The 19,311-nt window shown below is 46.1% G+C and overlaps 1 protein-coding gene across 1 annotated transcript in view; it reads left to right on the forward strand.

The window, feature by feature from the left end:
- UBXN2A (UBX domain protein 2A) overlaps positions 1 to 19,311 on the forward strand; it is an 89,916-nt gene that overhangs the window by 52,483 nt on the left and 18,122 nt on the right. Inside the window, exon 5 of the mRNA XM_029596003.1 lies at positions 3,265 to 3,402. Coding sequence (XP_029451863.1) covers positions 3,265 to 3,402 — 138 coding nt within the window. The remainder of the gene's footprint in view (positions 1 to 3,264; positions 3,403 to 19,311) is intronic.

Here is a 19,311-nt window from a genome sequence, read left to right on the forward strand (position 1 = left end):
TCTCCACTAGCAGTTGGGGCTTTTACTTCAGCTGTAACCAATTGGCCCATCTAGTCTGCTCAATTGTTTTCTCCAGTTTTCTACCACTTGAGTAGGTGAGCATATAAATTCCCATATTTAAACTATCTCCAGCACTTCCCCATGTCTTTACCTGACTTCTCAACCTTGTTCTTACCACGTTCCTCTATATCTGTACAAAGAATGCTCATTGATAAGGTTATAATCATGACCACTCCATGCAGATTTCTCTAGCCATCTAGATAGCCCAGTACTGCTATATGACTGAGAAAGCACTCAAGCCTCCCTCCTTTATTTGTTCTTCCTGTTGGAGGACACCCATCCCTCACATGCCCTTACCACTGTGCTCTGTGTCTGTACCCAGCATGTATAGATTGTCATGGTTCTGGTCACCATTCACTCCGCTAGTAGGCTATTGTAGGCATCTACCACATCTCAAGTAAAGAAGTGTTCCTGTGAAACTTCTTCCCTGCAACTTCGTACCATGACCTCTTTTCCAAGAATTTCTTTTCTGTGGAAAATCTCACCTTCCTGTATTCTATTGTAGCCTGTCAAATATTTGAAAGTTTCTATGATGTTACCTCTCCTTTTTTTTCCTCCAACCTGTGCATGTTGAGTGTCTGAAGTCTTTTTTTTTTTTTTGTCTGTTTGCTTACTGTTGTATTGGAGAAAACTAGGCAAACTCATGATGCAATGCTGAGCAGGCACAACATTAGCAGCTGTGCACATTTTCCCTTTCTCCAGCTGTTGCCAAGTGCTGGTGGAGAGAGAACATCTTGAAAAGCTCGCATTTCAGGGCAGGGCAGTGTTCTTGCCAACAAGTTATTGAAAGGAGAGCAGACCTACAGTGGAGGAAGTCTTGAATCCCTTCTGACTTGCTGTTGCTGAGAACTGCAGAGGCTAATCAGGATATAAGAGGGCCTCCGGCACTGATGCAGCTGCTTCAGCTTGGAAAGGCCCTGAGGAAGGTGAGGTGTGGAAAGGATGGAGAAGAACAGTTAAGGTAGAAGGATGAGATAAAAGGGCATAGAGAAAAGAGATCAGATAAGAGAGGGAAAAAGGATGGAATACATGGGAAGGTGAGATTACAGATAACAGGAAAGAGTAAAATCTGAAAATTAAGGTGTTTGCAGGTGTTTGCAGAGAAAATAATAAACTAGGTACAATGAAGTGGTGATAAATGCGGATAGACTGGAAAATGATTTCATCTGTTTCTGAATTTGATTATTGCAGAATTTCATATAACCGTTCTGCTTTGCAGAAATTTGAGTAAAAATGTTTCTTGCAAGTGTTTTGATTCTGAATTTTACAGCCTGAATAATATTTGAACAGAAGAGAGATTCATTGCGTGGTATCCACATTACCCTTCTTGCTAGCCTGATTTAGACTAAAACATCTAATATTCCTAAGAAGAATCCTTTTGCATATCCATGCACAATAATACTTTTTTCCCTGATTTGGCTTGTGTATTTCTAAACCCAAAATGTAACCTGTAATTGGAACTAAATGTGCAATTAACAAACTGAACAAAAATTTTTATTTTTCAGATAGTCAAGGATTTAAAAAATAATCATTTGTCTGAGCCTTATGGATCAAATTACCTAGAAATGATCTGTATATAGCTGAATTTATATAAATATATGGCTGCTATACATGCCCATTTATCCTGAAGAGTGTTCTAACCCCCAATTTTTTTTTAAGTGTTTATCAAGGAGCTCTTCAGTCAGTTGTTATGGTGTGCATAATACTGCACTATTGTTTCTCATTCACAATACTCAATGCTAGACCCCTTTTAAATGAATTATACTGGCTCCCCATTAGGGAAAGCATAAAATTTAAGATCATCACCCTGATATATAAGGTGATCCAGGATGAGGTGCTAGTTATATATGCAGACAAGTACAGAGGTATACTCATTCGTAATTTATGATCAGCAAATGGCCTTCTGTTTGTAGTGCATAGGTTTAAATAAATTATAAAGGTGATGTTTAGAAATAGGATGTTTTCAGTGTGTGACTCTGGGCACTGGAACTCGGCACCATTGGACATTAGGGTGGAGGCTAATTACTTACCATTTAGAAAAAAGTTAAAGCATGGCTCTTTCCAAGACTATAATAGGCCTGGTTGATTTGTTTAGTTTTTATATCCTTTGGGAATGTACTGTGTGATTTTAAATTGATTTATGATTTTTGATTGTATTTATTATGTTTTAAACAGCTTTGATCAGTTTTTTCTTTGTGGTATTGAAAAGTTTGAAAATAAATACAATCTATGGTACAGGCTTACAGTATATTGTTAGAACAATTTCTAGCAGGGTAGCAAAAAATCCAGGTGCCATTGGAATTGGTAAACAGATTTTTGGCTAATTTTGAACAATAAAGTACTCATGATTATCACTATAGGTGTATCTCCAGTTCAGCAAGCAAGGGTTAATGTGGCCCTGACTGTTAATAAGTAGGTGACTGTCCTGCTAGCAAGCTGAGACTTTTTACTGTCCTAATCTCAAATACTTGAGGTAGCCTAGAGGTAAGGAACATAAGATGTACCATGTTGAGTCAGACCATAGGTTTATCGAGCTTCCTGTCTGATAGTGAACACTTTGGGTTAGCAGATCGCAAAGAGTAGATCCTGTTTTTATTTTTACAAATTTATAGGCCACATCTCCTGAAAGGCTTCAAGGCAGTTTACAACATAACATAAATACATGAATACAATAAAATAAATATTGGACAACTACATTATAAGTCCAGGGAAAAGTGGGGCTTTCCCAAGTCTAAGTGGTTAATAATGATTTATGGACTTTTCCTCTAGGAACTTGCCCTTCTAAACCCAGTTAATCTAGATGCTTTGACCACGTTCTCCAGAAACAAATTCCATAGCTTGATTATGCTTTGAGTGAAAAAACACTCTCAAATTATTTTAAACCTGTTACTTAGTTTCATGAAGTGTCCCCTAGTTTTAGTACTATTTGAAAGGGTAAGTAACCATCCCTATTTGTGTTCCACCCCACTCATGAGTTTATAAACCTCTATCATATCCTCTCTCGATCATCTCTTCTCCAAGCTGAAATGCCCTATCTTGTTTAGCCTTTCTTTACATTCCCTTTATCATTGTTGCTCTTCTCTATATCTTTTCTAGTTATTCTGTATCACTTTTGAGATGGAGTGACCAGATCTGTCACAGCACTCGAGGTGCAGTTGTATCATGGATCGATGATTTTAATTTTTGTTTTTTTTTTATTCCCAGGGAGCTACCTTTAGAACTACAGAAGGTTTATGATAAGGAAGAGGTAGATGTGAAAGTTGAAGATAAGAAAGACAAGGAATGTGCATCACGGAAGCCAGTATTTTACCCCTTTTCTGGACAAGGTTACAGATTAGGAAGGTGAGAATCTCACAAAGTAAAACTGAGCTTTGAGATCCCAAGTATACAAAAACATTGACTTCAACAGGAGTGTAAAATCATAATGGTTTATTTCTGCAAGGTTGTTCCTAAAATATCAACTTTTGTGATGTTAGTGACTCAGCTTTGCTGTTCTAAGGCTTAAAAGAAAATGCTTCCTTTTTGGTGAAATGTATTTTCTCAGAGGATAAACAGGATGGCAGTCCTCTCAAGTGGGTGACATCATTTGATAGAGCCCAGCCTCCACATTTGTCAGTTTCTAGAATTTTGATAGTGTCTTACTGGGCATATTTGGCATCCCCATTTCTACACAAAAGCCCCTTCAGTCTCTTCTGTGGAGCCTACCAGTCATGGATCATTATTCTCTTGCTTTGTGAGGATTTTTTTCAAATCTAAAAGCAGGCAGAAATAGTTTGTCATATGACCCCATGATCTTTCTTCCATTCTAGTGTCCTTGGGTAGGTTTTTGTAAGTTTCCTTCAGATATCTCACCCAGGCGTTACACTGACCACTTGCAATCATTGAGTCATTTGACTTCGCTTCATTGATTTTTTTTTATCTGGTCAGGGATGAGTAGACCAATGTTAAATCATGTCCCTGGTGTGACAAGGCTCTGTCTATCAAGGATCCACATGATAGATGTGTCCTGTGTCTGGGGCCATCACATGATTGGAGGTGTCCTTTGGTGACCATGACACCTAGGGTGTGCTAGTCCTGGTTGAAGCTTATGGAAAAGCGCTTTAGACACTGTAAGATCGGTCCATTTGGCATTGATATCAATGAACTTGGGAGCTGCACCAGACGCGGGGATGCGTTGACATTGAGAGGGCATTGAACACTCTTGACATCAAGAATTGGGACGAAGGGTTCTGCCTTTCCAGTTCTGGCATCAAGAAATTCCAATGCTGAGCAGAGGGAAAGGAGCATCCATCATCAGTCTCCATTGGTGTATGATGCCAGTTGCAGGGACATTCAGGCTGCTGCCTTGAATCCCACAAAGCATTCCCACAGAGAGGAGAGCTCATCCTTCACATAGTCCCAGGAACTGCGACAGTCTCCAGGGGTCCATGTGTCTGCCATAGTTACACCTCTGACTTCCCAGAAGGATGAGGCCATCCCTACTACCTCCCAGAAGGGGTTGGCATCAGCAATCTTTGAGGAGGAGCTGGACAAAATAAAATCTAGCAAGCCTTGGGCAAGTTGATTTAGGTCACTGGTGCCCTGGCATTGAGGGCATCTGTCTATATAGACCAATGTACAGTTGCTGCTTGACTCCCTGCAGCTGCCCAGCAACCTTGTACTGGTGTTGGTACCAAGGTTGGTTCCCGGAGAGGAATCAGCATCGATAGCAGCTGCAACGTGGTGATCTCCAGCCCATCGTGGGAGTGGGGGATAGAAAAACCTGCATGATGCAGGAACTCCTCAGGTTCCAGGCCCCAACAAACAAGTCCTTTCTTTTTTGAAGCTTTGTGGGATGGGAACCATCTGGATCTTTGCCACTGGTGTACCAGTTGGGTTCTGAATTGTTATACCCCTGGGAGTGTACTTACAGAACAGGTGAAATAGACAGTTCTCTCCTCTGACTTCTCCCCTCCACTAGAGAGAAGGAAGTCCCCACTGGAGGACTTTACCTCCTTTGCCAGATTTATGCAGAGAGTGTCAGAGGTCATTCCATTTCCTCTGCTGAAGGATGATGAGACCAGAAGCAAAATGCTGGACATACTCCAGTTTGTGGTGCCTCCTAAGGAAATTGTGGAAGTTCAAGCAACAAGCACCTTCGGGAGATGCAGATGAGGATGTGGAAGAACATCTGCTTTGGCTTCATCAACGAGAAGACGGACATGATTTATCTCATCCAAAAGGCTCCCAGATTTGAAAAAAGGCAGTTGCCTCATCAATCTGTGGTTAAATTCACTCTTAAGAGAGCCAAGAGGATCTGAACCCATTCTTCAATGCCCCTGGGAAAGGATTTCAGAACCATGGATACTCTAGAGAAAAAGGTGTTTCAGGAATCTATGTGCAATGCCCACATAACTTTTTACCAGCTCTTGATAGGCCAGTAGATGCAGGAGTGGCTGAGCAACTTCCTCAGAAGCAGCTTGATGACCTCTAGTCAGTGGTGGACAACAGGATGGAGTGTGGAAAACACATGGTCAGGTCAACCTTGAAGGACAAGGGTGACTTGGTGGTGAAGGCTTTCACCCTGTTTCTCCATAGCCGGAGACCCGGTCATGCTGTCAGCCAGGGAGGGCTGAGCTCAGGGAAAAGTTAAAAATGTAAAATTATTAAAAGGGGAGAGAAAAAGAAGGTAAGAATAGGGAGGTTTTCTTACTCCCTATTCCTTCCTTACCAGGCATTCTGCCTTCCACTGTTATGGGCAGCATCTTTCCTTTCTCCCGCTCACGTCTCTGTGGAATTTAGTGAGGAGCGGAGGCAGCACAGTTTTTTGGTGGTTTGAGCAGCTTTTGGTTAGGCCCCACTACCAGGCTTGAGTTGTGTGGTAGGCCATGGTAAAGTTTCTGCGTCTTTTAGTGGGCACCCTCTAGCCGTGCGCAGTGTAATGACATCGACATTCATATGAACACACACTGAACGCCTACTTGTGTGCCTACTGGACGAACACTTGAGCACGTATTTTCTCAGAGGACAAGCAGGATGATAGTCCTCACACATAGGTGATATCAGATGGAGTCCTGATGCGGAAAATTTGTCAGTTTCTAGAAATTTGATTAGGCACACTTGCAGTGTGATTGAGCTCATTTTGGCAGATTTTAGCCTTGTGGAAAATTTTTTGCTCTTCATGTTTTCGTGTTTTTTTCCTTTGATTTTATCGCCAGGTCCCTCTTTTGCCTTCCCATAGTGTCTCTAGTAAGGGTTTTCAGCGTTTTAGGTAAGTTTCCTTTTGTGATTGATTTCCCCCTGTGGTTGCGATGCCTTGGTGCCCAGTGGCCATTGCCGCCCACCGCCATCATTTTTGACTTTGCGGCCCTTTTGTTTCTCTCCATCATGGCCATGTGTGGTTTTTGCTAATGCCCAGTGCCCAAGGCCAATGTCTATAACTGATCCTCATGAGGTGTGTATCCTCTGCCTGGGAGCATCCCATAACGTCCAGGGTTGCTGCTTATGCATCCAGATGACACTAAAGGGATGTCTTTTTGACTCAACAAGATAGATCAGCTCTTCGGTTCGGAAGTCCAAGCCATTGGCAGCAAGGGACCTTGGAGCTGCACCGATGGACACCACACCATCGGCGGGACTGTCAGTTCCGTCGATGCCATAAGCGGATAGGGGTGCCGGAGACAGACATTTGTTGATCTCCTCCGGACCAAGGATGCTGGATTTGTCATCTTCGACCTCTGCACTGAGGAAAGACCTGGCCAACCATTGAGGGAAGCCTAAGAATCATTGGCACTGGTCCCCATTGATACACGGTCCAGGCGTGAAGATTAACCAGCTTTTGCTGCAATGCCCTTAAAGCGATACCGCAGCAAGGAGAGATCATCTTCTATTTGTGCCAGGAGTCCACGATTGTCTTCACCATTCCTGGTTCTAGTCGGCAATCCTCCTCATGGGTCCAAAGAAGATCTGGCCACCCCTCCTGCCTCCCAGTTGGTATTGGCATCGGCAACATTTGAGAAGGAGCTGGAGCTCAGAGGCCAGCTGGCAGTGGAGTGGGTGCTGCAGGGTTTCGCACTGATGGCACCAGATTAGTTGCTGCCCATCCTTCTGGAGAAGCTCAATGTGCTCATAGGTGCATTACCAACTCATCTGTGTTTGGTTCCCGAGACAGCATCAGTGTCCGGTGGTCATTGTCGGTTCCTCTGAGGAGGAAGCTCTACCAAGCTGGTGGAGGCACTAAAGTCTGTAGCCCCCCATCCAGCTCTACTGGTTCCTGCACCTCTGGACGAAGGCTGAGCACCTAGGGCCCCATCCCCTGTAGCAAACAGTGAGGATGAAGGTCCCTGTGACCCTTATGGGGATGATCTGATAGTCGTCCTCTAAAAGACTCTGATGGTTTCCCATCAGACCCTTCTTCTCCAGATGAATGAAGGAAGTTCCCGCCTGAGGACTTGACCTTTGCAGGGTTTGTGAGGGTGATGGCGTAGGCCATCCCATTTCAACTTTTGACAGGCACAAAATGTTTGAGATCCTCCAGTTTGTTGAGCCTTCTCAGGAGATCATGGTGGTCCCGGTACATGAGATCCTTAAGGAGTTGCTGCTGAGGATATGAAAACACCCCCTCACAGTGCCTTCCATTAACAAGAAGGTGGATGGGGTCTACTTCATCCAGAAGGCTGCTGGATTCAATAAACATCAACTGCCTTGCCAGTCAGTGGTGGTTGAATTCGCTCTCAAGAGAGCCAAGCTCTCTGACCCACTCCTCAGCACCCACGGGGAAAGACCACAGAACAATGGATGCTCTTGGGAGGAAGGTGTTCCAAGGCATCATGCAGTATTGCCCGCATCGCTGCCTACCAGCTCTACATGAGCCAGTACTTGTGGGACATCTGGAAGCAGGTGCAAAAGGTGGCTGAGCAGCTGCCTCAGCAGCAAGACACCCTCATGTCACTGGTGCACAAGGGTCTAGAGTGTGGGGAAAAACTAGGTCCATGAGACATACGAAGTTTTTGAAATGGCATCGAGAGTCTCTGCAGTTGGAATCGACGCCTGCATAATGGCATGGCTACAGGCCTCGATCCTTTGACCAGAAGTACAGGAGTGACTCGATGTGCCGTGTACTGGGGAGAATCTCTTCAGATATAGGTTGAGGAATGCTGAGACCCTCCTCCACCTCTCTGCCAGTACTCCAGACCCTTCTTCATCCAGGAGGTCATCTAGATCGGGGTAAAGGAAGTCTTTCTTTCACCAGAGGACGTACTATCCTCTGCCTCCTCGCTCCCGTCCATACCCTCAGGGCTCCCGCAGCCATACCAGGCAGCACAGAGCCCCCAAACTCCAACCAGCTCCTCAGTCAACTCCAGGGATGGAGTTTTGACTGGGCCATAGGGAGCGTAACCAGTTTGTCGGTTCCCAGGTTGGTGGACCGTCCAGTCGGGGGCAGGTTGCGGGTCTTTGTGAGCCAGTGGCCCAGTGTCACCTCGAACCAGTAGGTTCTGTCCATCGTCCAACAGGGGTACCAATTGAATCTATTGGGTATCTTGCCAAATTGCTTTCCATGCCCACATTGGGGGCTGATAGCGCATCAGGAGGTACTACAGGCGGAGCCCTCCTCCCTCTTAATGGCAAGAGCGGTCGAACCTGTGCCACCAGGGCAAAGAGGGTGGGATTCTACTCCAGGTACTTCCTGATTCCAAAGAGAACAAGATGACTCCATCCCATCCTAGACCTAAGGGCCTTGAGCAGGTTTCTGAAGAGAAAAGTTCATGATGGTTTCCCTGTGCACTTTGATCACCCTTTTTGCAGAATTGGGACTGGCTATGCTCCATCAACCTAAAGGACGCATACACTCATATCGAAATCTTTCCAGGTCACAGGAAGTATCTCCAATTTGTGGTGGGAATATAGCACTTCCAGTGCCAAGTGTTGCCATTCAGGCTTGTGTCCGCTCCACAGGTCTTCACAAAATGCCTGGCTATAAGAACATAAGAAATTGCCATGCTGGGACAGACCAAGGGTCCATCAAGCCCAGCATCCTGTTTCCAACAGAGGCCAAAAACCAGGCCACAAGAACCTGGCAATTACCCAAACACTAAGAAGAACCCATGCTACTGATGCAATTAATAGCAGTGGCTATTCCCTAAGTATAATTGATTAATAGCCATTAATGGACTTCTCCTCCAAGAACTTATCCAAACCTTTTTTGAACCCAGCTACACTAACTGCACTAACTACCTTCTCTGGCAACAAATTCCAGAGCTTTATTGTGCGTTGAGTGAAAAATAATTTTCTCCGATTAGTCTTAAATGTGTTACTTGCTAACTTCATGGAATGCCCCCTAGTCCTTCTATTATTCGAAAGTGTAAATAACCGAGTCACATCTACTCGTTCAAGACCTCTCATGATCTTAAAGACCTCTATCATATCCCCCCTATGGTAGTGACACACCTCCGCAGACAGGGAGTGCATGTCTTCCTGTATCTGGACGATTGGCTGGCCAAGAGCACTTCTCAGGCAGGGGCCCTCAGGTCTATGCGCTTGTCCATTCAGGTGTTGGAGTCACTAGGGTTTGTTCTCACCTAGCCAAAGTCCCATCTCAGCCAGTCATCTCAATTGGACTTCATAGGAGCCCTGCTAGGCACAGCTCAGGCCAAGGCCTTTCTGTCCCTCCAGAGGGTTGTCACTGTGGCGCCATTGTGGCAGAGATTCAACAGAACCAACAGGTGTGAGCCTGGCACATGTTGAGGCTGTTGGGCTATATGGCTGCAACCGTATGTTACTCTTGTGTCAAGTTTACAGATGCACAGAGCCCAGTGGACCCTGAGGTCACAGTGGTGTCAGGCCAGTCAGAACCCCCAGGATTGTATCACAATCACCCCGTCTCTCTGGAACTCATTGTCCTGGTGGCAGGAACTTTCCAATCTGGAACAGGGGATCTCGTTTCAGAGTCTCCCCATTCAGATTGTCCTAATCACGAATGCATCTGTCCTGGGGTGGGAAGCTTATATAGATGGGTTTGGTACCCAGGATCTTTGGTCCGCTCAGGAATGTTCTTGTCAAATCAACTTCCTGGAGCTTTGAGCGATCAGGTATGTGCTATGGGCTTTCAGAGATCAGTCGTCCAACAAAGTTGTCCTGATCCAGACCGACAACCAGGTGGCCATGTGGTATGTCAAGCAGGGAGGCACAGTTTCATATCTCCTGTGTCAGGAAGTAATCCAGATCTGGTTGTGGGCCCTGTCCCATGGGAATGGTGTTCAGTGCCATGTACCTGGCCAGGACGGAGAACGTGGTAGTGGACAGGCTGAGTCATGTCTTCAGACCCCCTGAAAGGGCCCTGGACTAGGGAATAATGAATCAAATATTCCATCTCTGGGGGAGCCCAGATGTGGATCTATTCGCACCCCCCTGCAACAGGAAGGTGCCTTGGTTCTGCTTCCTGTACAGGTCAGATGGCAAACCAGCCTTGGATGCGCTTGCCTTTTATTGGGGTAAGGGTCTTCTGTATGCATATCCTCCAGTTCCCTTAGTGGTGAAAACTCTTGAAGCTTCGCAAGGACAGAGGGACTATGATCCTCATAGCCCCTCATTGGCCAAGACAGGCCTGGTTTCCACTCCTGTGGGAGTTGTCCATCCTGAAAACCGATCAGTCTGGGGACTTCCCCAGATCTCATCGTGCAAGATCTGGGCAGGCTGCAGCATCCCAACTTCCAGGCCCTGTCGCTCAGAGCCTGGATGTTGAGAGGTTGATTCTGCAGCCACTTGATTTTTTAGAAGATGTGTCTCTGGTCCTGCTGGTTTCTAGAAAGCCTTCCACTAGAAATTCCTGCAGACCTGAAGTGGAGGAAGTTTTCTTTGTGGTGTGAGCAGAAGAATCTAGATCCTTTCTCCTACTCCACACACAAACTGCTTGAGTACCTTCTACATCTATCGGAGACTGGCTTGAAACCAACTCTGTTAGAGTTCATCTGAATGCAATTGGTGCATACCACCTTGGTGTAGATGGTATGCCCATCTCTGTACAGCCTGTAGCTGTATGTTTCATGCAGGACTTGCTTCAATTGAAGCCTTCCCTAAGGCCTCCTACTGTGTCTTAGGACCTCAGCTTGGTGTTAGCTCAGCTGATAAAAGCTCCTTTTGAGCTGCTGTGCACCTGTGACCTGAAGTACCTGACCTGGAAGGTCATATTTTTGGTGGCAGTCACTTCAGTGAGCTCCAAGCCTTAGTGATTTATCCACCTTATACTAAATTTTATCGCAACAGGGTGGTCTTGTGTACGCACCCTAAGTTCCTGCCTAAGGTGATCATGGATTTCCATCTTAAGCAGTCAATCATTCTGCCAGTATTCTTCCCCAGGCCCCATTTGCAATAAGGTGAACAAGCACTGCACAGTTTGGACTGCAAGCGAGTCTTAACCTTCTATCTAAGCGAACAGAAGCCTAGAGATAGTCCACCCAACTATTTTGTTTCTTTTGATAAGAATAGGTTGGGCGTTGCCATTGCCAAACAGACAATATCCAGTTGGTTAGCAGATTGCATCTCCTTCTGTTATGCCCAGGTGGGACTGCTCTTGGGGTCATGTCAAGGCTTATTCTGTCAGTCAAGGCTCAGTCGGCCCACTTGCGAGCAGTTCCCATGAAGGAGATCTGCAAGGTTTCGACGTGGAGTTCTCTCCACATATTTGCATCACACTGTCTGGATAGGGGATGGCTGATGTAACAGTAGGTTCAGCCAGTCTGTCCTTGGTACTTGTTTGAGCTGTAGAACCCAATTCTCCCTATCTAGGGCCCTTTGTTTGGGTATAGGCTGTCTTCTCCCATTGGCACCTGGTTAGGTGTCTTTGGTCCCCCTTTTGTGTTGGGGAATAGTCTGTAGCTAGGTATTCACCCATGTGTGAGGACTACCGTCCTGCTTGTCCTCTGAGAAAGCAGAGTTGCCTACCTATAACAAGTGTTCTGTAAGGACAGCAGGATGTTAGTCCTCATGAAACCTGCCCGCCACCCTGCAGAGTTGGGTTTCTCCTATTTATTTTAATCATAATCCTATGTTACAACTGAAGAGGGACCACTGCGTGGATGTGTGGTATAGGGCATGCTCAGTGTGCCTAGTCAAAGTTCTAGAAACTTTAACATAAGTTTCCTGCATCGGGAATCCATCTGATGTCACCCATGTGTGAGGAGTAACATCCTGCTGTCCTTGGAAAATACCTGTTACAGGTAAGCAACTATGCTATATTTCGGCGCACAAGAAAGGTGAGGCAGTATAGCACTGGTAGCAAAGAAGTCTAAGCGCTTAGTGATCTGTGTTGCTTGCCATATACAGGCAATATAGCAAGGGAATTCTGCGAGTCTTTCTATCAGTGCTGCCAGGATGCTTGAGGTGATATACCTCTGAAAGATTTTGCTGATGCTGGTCCATCCCCTTGCACAGGGGAGATTGGAGCTGAAAGCAACATGAGGGTGTCCCCTTCTTCTCTCCCTATGAGAGAAATGTCTTCAGGGGCAGGTCAGATTGGGGCCTATAGATCCATCCTCTTCCCCCCCCCCCCCCCCCCCCCCCCCCCGTGGAATTTTTCCAGGGATTACAGACCTTTCTGCAAGGGCACCCAGCAGAGACTGAGTTGTGTGCGCTAGGCTCCCAGTTGTCTGCCACCATGGGAAGCGCCACAGAGCAGTGGTCCCTGAGGATGTTAGGAGTATGTGGATAAGGATAACTCTTGACAACGATTTGGGTTTCTCTCCTTTGGAAGAGGGGGAAATTCTCCCAGATTTGAGGCCACACAGAACTCTGTTCAGTTTCTTTTTAGAAATGAGTTGCCAAGTCTGTTATCTCAGACTCTGAAGACATTGAGTATAGTTGGGGGTAACACTATGAGTGTGCAATAGAACCCCATATTGGTCACCCTGCAGAAGATCATGTTTCTTTCCCCTCCTGGATGCCATTCAAGAGTTGATTGACCTTGAATGGCACACACCAGAAGCAAAATTTAAAGGGAGACACGGAAGGGAACAATTGTGTTTCCTGAAGTTGGATGCACTGGTGTGTTCTATGGCCAAGCGAAGGAGGGGAGTTCTAAAGGATGCTCAGGATAGAAGAATTGAACTATCCTTAAGCAGGCCTTTGAAACCATGGTGATGAATTTGCAAATTTCCTTTTGTTGCTCCCTTATAGCTTGGGCTAGTCTGTCTCCCTCAGGAGACTGATGAAGCGGAGTCGAATGGCAGAGAGGAGATGGAACCAGGAGCCACAGCCTTAGCTGATGCAGGCTGTGACCTTGTTCCACTGCTGCCAGAGGGGTGTCTTCCTTGATAGTGGCAAGGTGTCAGCACCCACAATTAGTCCAAACTCACGGTTACCCTTTAAAGGGTTCTTTTTTTATTTGGCAATGAGTTGGAGAAAATGGCTGATAGTTGGGGGAATTCACAGGTCCCTGGTTTGCCAGAGGATAAGAGGCTGGCATTGCATCCTTTTGGGGCAAAGGGCCACTCTAGACACTTTAGACATTTTCGTCCCTATCGGGGAATGACTATTCAGAGGTCTCGACATTTCAGTAGATCTAGGTCCTTTCAGCCCAGAATGCCTCAGAAGCGTGCGGTTTCTCCTACTGGGCAGGAGATAGGCGGGTGCCTCTCTTGCTTTTCAGAGGTGGGTCTGGATCATGTCAGACCAATGGGTTCTAGAGGTGATAAGAGAAGGCTATGATCTGGAGTTTCTTTGCATTCCTCCGGATGCCTTTATGCCACTCTCTATAGAAGAGAGTGGCAGTGGAGACTACTTTAAGGATGCTATTAGATATAAAGGCTGCTGTTCCTGTGCCTGAATCACAAGAAAATGTAGGCCGTTATTCCATATCCAAAAAGGAGGGATCCTTTCAGCCCATCCTGGACCTCAAAGGAGTCAATTGGTATTTGTGGTAACTCATTTCTGTATGGAAACTGTGAGCTCCTTAATAATGGCCTGGTGCAATTGGGAATCTCTCACATCTCTGGATCTGACAGAGGCGTATTTGCATATTCCCATTCTCTGTGAATATCAACAGTTCCTATGGAGTGCTGTGCTGGGGTGTAATCAATTTCAGGCCCTGCCCTTCAGGCTGGCCACTGTGCCCAGGATTTATCTAAGTTCTTGGTGGTGGTGGTAGCAGTGTTCTTATGCAGGTACTTTTAAACAACTCAGGATAGCTGAAAATCAGAAACTGTCAAAATACAAAAGGATCCAGCTATGTAAGGAACTCAATGTGAACTTACTTTGCAACCGTCATACATAGCCTCAGTAGTATAATGGCTTATAGTGTCAAGCCCTTGCAACTCTGGGCTTGAATAATCATAGGTTGCTGTAAGAATTTAAGAAACAAACACTGTGTCAAAACTACAAATGTTTGCTCTTGACGTTTTCCACCAGCCAGGGGAGTAATGTCTTACTACCTGAAGTGCACGCTCCAACACGGCAGTGTTTCGGAGTGTCAGACTCCTTCCTCAGGGAACTTCAGGGAGGTGATTTGCTGGTGTAATTCTGTGTGGAAATACAATAAAAGAGTTCTAAAGATGCCAAAGGCTAATAGTTCAAACAAATGGCAAGGATTTGGAAGCAATGAAAAACTTACTTTGAAACGATGTTTCTGGTCAGTCAAAAAGCGGTGCAAGACACTGGCTGAAATCGCTAAAAAGACAATGCATGAGAAAAAAAATATATGGGGTACAGACAACCTCCTCAATAGGAAAACTAGTGCGTTGAAAAATGTAATTTAACATCTATATCAGTCTCAGAGTCTCTCAGTGTTGTCATTGCAGTAACCAGGTAAAAAAGTTAGAAACTTACATGCCCCAAAAGTGAGCAGCCTTGCCGAGATTCTTGCCGCTAGAAGTGACAGCGAACCGCGGGTAAAAACGCCGGTTTTAAAGGGGACCTGTCGACTGAAGTCAGTGCTGGCAGGAAATGACGAATGCACCTCCAAATTTGGTGATGACCATATTAGGTTAATGACGTGTATGGGAAAATACTAGCCCAGCTGAAGTCCATATATGGGCAATGACGTCATGCGGCGGCCATTTTGAAAAAACGAAACAGATGCAAAATGAATCAAAGATGCAGGGCATCGCGTGGGGGAAACTCCATACTTACTAGGTGTAAAAATTTTCCTGGATGGCCCATAATAGAATTGAAAGGCCTTTCAATTCTATTATGGGCCATCCAGGAAAATTTTTACACCTGGATGGCCCATAATAGAATTGAAAGGCCTTTCAATTCTATTATGGGCCATCCAGGAAAATTTTTACACCTAGTAAGTATGGAGTTTCCCCCACGCGATGCCCTGCATCTTTGATTCATTTTGCATCTGTTTCGTTTTTTCAAAATGGCCGCCGCATGACGTCATTGCCCATATATGGACTTCAGCTGGGCTAGTATTTTCCCATACACGTCATTAACCTAATATGGTCATCACCAAATTTGGAGGTGCATTCGTCATTTCCTGCCAGCACTGACTTCAGTCGACAGGTCCCCTTTAAAACCGGCGTTTTTACCCGCGGTTCGCTGTCACTTCTAGCGGCAAGAATCTCGGCAAGGCTGCTCACTTTTGGGGCACGTAAGTTTCTAACTTTTTACCTGGTTACTGCAATGACAACACTGAGAGACTCTGAGACTGATATAGATGTTAAATTACATTTTTCAACGCACTAGTTTTCCTATTGAGGAGGTTGTCTGTACCCCATATATTTTTTTCTCATGCATTGTCTTTTTAGCGATTTCAGCCAGTGTCTTGCACCGCTTTTTGACTGACCAGAAACATCGTTTCAAAGTAAGTTTTTCATTGCTTCCAAATCCTTGCCATTTGTTTGAACTATTAGCCTTTGGCATCTTTAGAACTCTTTTATTGTATTTCCACACAGAATTACACCAGCAAATCACCTCCCTGAAGTTCCCTGAGGAAGGAGTCTGACACTCCGAAACACTGCCGTGTTGGAGCGTGCACTTCAGGTAGTAAGACATTACTCCCCTGGCTGGTGGAAAACGTCAAGAGCAAACATTTGTAGTTTTGACACATTGTTTGTTTCTTAAATTCTTACAGCAACCTATGATTATTCAAGCCCAGAGTTGCAAGGGCTTGACACTATAAGCCATTATACTACTGAGGCTATGTATGACGGTTGCAAAGTAAGTTCACATTGAGTTCCTTACATTACTTATGCAGGTACGGCATCCTAGTTCATCCATATCTGGATGACTGGTTGATTTGGGCCAAAAACATAGAAGAAAGTCACAGGCTTCTCACAAAATAGTCTCATTGCTGCAAGAATTAGGATGGGTGGTGAATCTAGCCAAGAGCAGATTATAGTCATCTCAGATGCTGCAGTATCTCGGCGTTCATTTTGATATGAAGCAAGGCAGATTGTTTCTGCTGGAGGGTCATGGCTCAAGTTCAGACCCTGAGAAGGGCTACTTGCCCAACGATGTGGTCTTATCTTTAGGTGCTAGGTTTGATGACAGCCACCTTGGAGGTTGGCCCCTGGTGAGAGTGCACATGTGGCCTCTTCAGCACACGTTGCTTTCTTGGTGGAGTCCGCAGTCTCAGGATTACATGGTAAGGCTTCACTTACTTTTAGAAGTGAGTGTTTGCAGGTGGATCATCTCAGGAAGGAAGTTTCCTTGGAGATGCCAGAATGGTTAGTTCTCATGATAGATGCAAGCCTTCAAGGCTGTGGGATTCACTGTCAGGAGTTGCTGGTGCAAGGTTGCTGGAGCGCCGAGGAGAGTCAGTGGAGCATCAGTCGATTGGGAAGCATGTGCCATTATACTGGCGTGCTTGAGGTTTGCTGAGCATCTAGAGGCTCTGGCAGTCAGGATAATGTTGGATAATGTGATGGCAGTGGCTTACATCAATCATTAGGGCAGAACCCAGAGTCAACAAGTATCAAAGGAGGTAGATGCACTCATGTTATGGGCAGAGCAACATCTTCTAGACATCTGTCTCTCACATTGCCAGAAAGACAATGTATTGGCCGACTTTCTCAGCAGGCAGAGATTTTACCCAGGCAAGTGGGAGTTGTCAGACGCAGCCTTTCAACTCATAGTTGCGTGCTGGGGTTGCCTGTCTCTGGATTTGCTAGCCACCTCAACCAATGCAAAAGTTTCACAGTTCTTCAATCACAGATGGGACCCAAAAGCTCTGGGTATTGATGCTCTTGTTCAGGTTTGGCCTTGAGGCGGGGTGCTATATGTATTCTCACCATGGCCACTGATAGGCAGAATCATTCGAAAGATTGCAAGTCAGGCTGAGATCATGCTTTTGGTGTCTCTGGATTTGTCCCGGAGACCATGGTATGCTGATCTGCAGAGGCTACTGGTGGACAGTCCTCTCGGGCTGCCACACTGGAAAGATCTACTGCGGCAGGGACCCATGCTCCATGACAAATCTGGGTCTATTTTGTCTTATGCTTTGGCTCTTGAAAGGGCTCTTATTGAAGCGTGGCTGTTCTGCTTCAGTGATTTCCATTTTGCTCCGGGCTAAGACATTTTCTATGCCTCTGGCTTGTGTTAGAGTTTGTAAAGTTTTCGAGGCCTGGTGTGAGGAGCAAGGTTCTCAGCTTCTCCAAGTGGAAATACCATTAATTCTGGAATTTTTACAGGAAGGATTACAAAAAGGCTTGGCCCTTAACACCTTGAAGATTCAAGTGGCAGTTCTTGCTTGTATAGGGGGAAAGTCAATGGTAGGCCTCTGTTGTCCCATCCGGATGTGTCCCAGTTCTTGAGGGAGTTGAGCATCTTCATCCTCCCTTGCGGCTACTGGTGCCTTTGTGGAACCTTAATCTGGTCTTGGATTTCTTGGTGGGCTCTACCTTTCAACCGCTGCATAGCCTCTCCTTGAAGCTACTTACCTTGAAGACAGTTTTTCTAGTAGAAATCGATTCAGCACCTCTGGTTTCTGAGCTATAGGCTTTTTCTTCCCAGGAGCCGTTTCTGCGTGTGACTCTGGGGGCAGTACAGCTTCAGACTGTTTCTTCCTTTTTGCCAAAAGTGATTTTTGAGTGTTTTTTTTTAATCAGTCTATTTCTCTACCCACTCTGAACAAGAATAGAGATGAATAAATATAGTTTCTTGCGTGCCTTAGATGACAAGTGGCATCTGATGCAGTACTTAGAGGTTACTAAACCTGTCAAGAAGTCTGATCAACTGTTTGTGCTCCATGGTCGAAGCAAATGGGGTGAACCAGCGATGCAGACAACTATAGCCCATTGGGTTAAGGAAATCATCATGGCGGCCTATGTAGATGTCTGGATTCCTTTGCCAAAGCAGATCAGTCCACATTCTACAAGGGCTCAGGCGGTATCGTGGGTGGAGATTCGATTTATTTTTCTTCTGTCGAGATTTGCTGAGCAGCAACGTGTTCTGCTTTACATGCCTTTTCCAAGCATTACCACTTGGACATTAGAGATGTGAATCGTGTCCTCGATCGTCTTAACGATCGATTTTGGCTGGGAGGGGGAGGGAATCGTATTGTTGCCGTTTGGGGGGGTAAAATATCGTGAAAAATCGTTAAATCGTGAGCCGGCACATTAAAACCTCCTAAAACCCACCCCCTACCCTTTAAATTAAATCTCCCACCCTCCCGAACCCCCCCCCCAAATGACTTAAATAACCTGGGTGTCCAGCGGCGGTCCGGAACGGGCTCCTGCTATTGAATCTTGTTGTCTTCAGCCGGCGCCATTTTCCAAAATGGCGCCGAAAAATGGCGGCTGCCATAGAACAACACGATTCCACGGCAGGAGGTCCTTCCGGACCCCCGCTGGACTTTTGGCAAGTCTTGTGGGGGTCAGGAGGCCCCCCCCAAGCTGGCCAAAAGTTCCTGGAGGTCCAGCGGGGGTCAGGGAGCGATTTCCCGCCGCGAATCGTTTTCCGTACGGAAAATGGCGCCGGCAGGAGATCGACTGCAGGAGGTCCTTCAGCGAGGCGCCGGAACCCTCGCTGAACGACCTCCTGCAGTCGATCTCCTGCCGGCGCCATTTTCCGTACGGAAAACGATTCGCGGCGGGAAATCGCTCCCTGACCCCCGCTGGACCTCCAGGAACTTTTGGCCAGCTTGGGGGGGGCCTCCTGACCCCCACAAGACTTGCCAAAAGTCCAGCGGGGGTCCGGAAGGACCTCCTGCTGTGGAATCGTGTTGTTCTATGGCCGCCGCCATTTTTCGGTGCCATTTTGGAAAATGGCGCCGGCTGAAGACAACAAGATTCAATAGCAGGAGCCCGTTCCGGACCGCTGCCGTTCCGGACCGCCGCT

The sequence above is a fragment of the Rhinatrema bivittatum genome, chromosome 3, assembly GCF_901001135.1.
Source record: "Rhinatrema bivittatum chromosome 3, aRhiBiv1.1, whole genome shotgun sequence".
Taxonomy (NCBI): Eukaryota; Metazoa; Chordata; class Amphibia; order Gymnophiona; family Rhinatrematidae; genus Rhinatrema; species Rhinatrema bivittatum.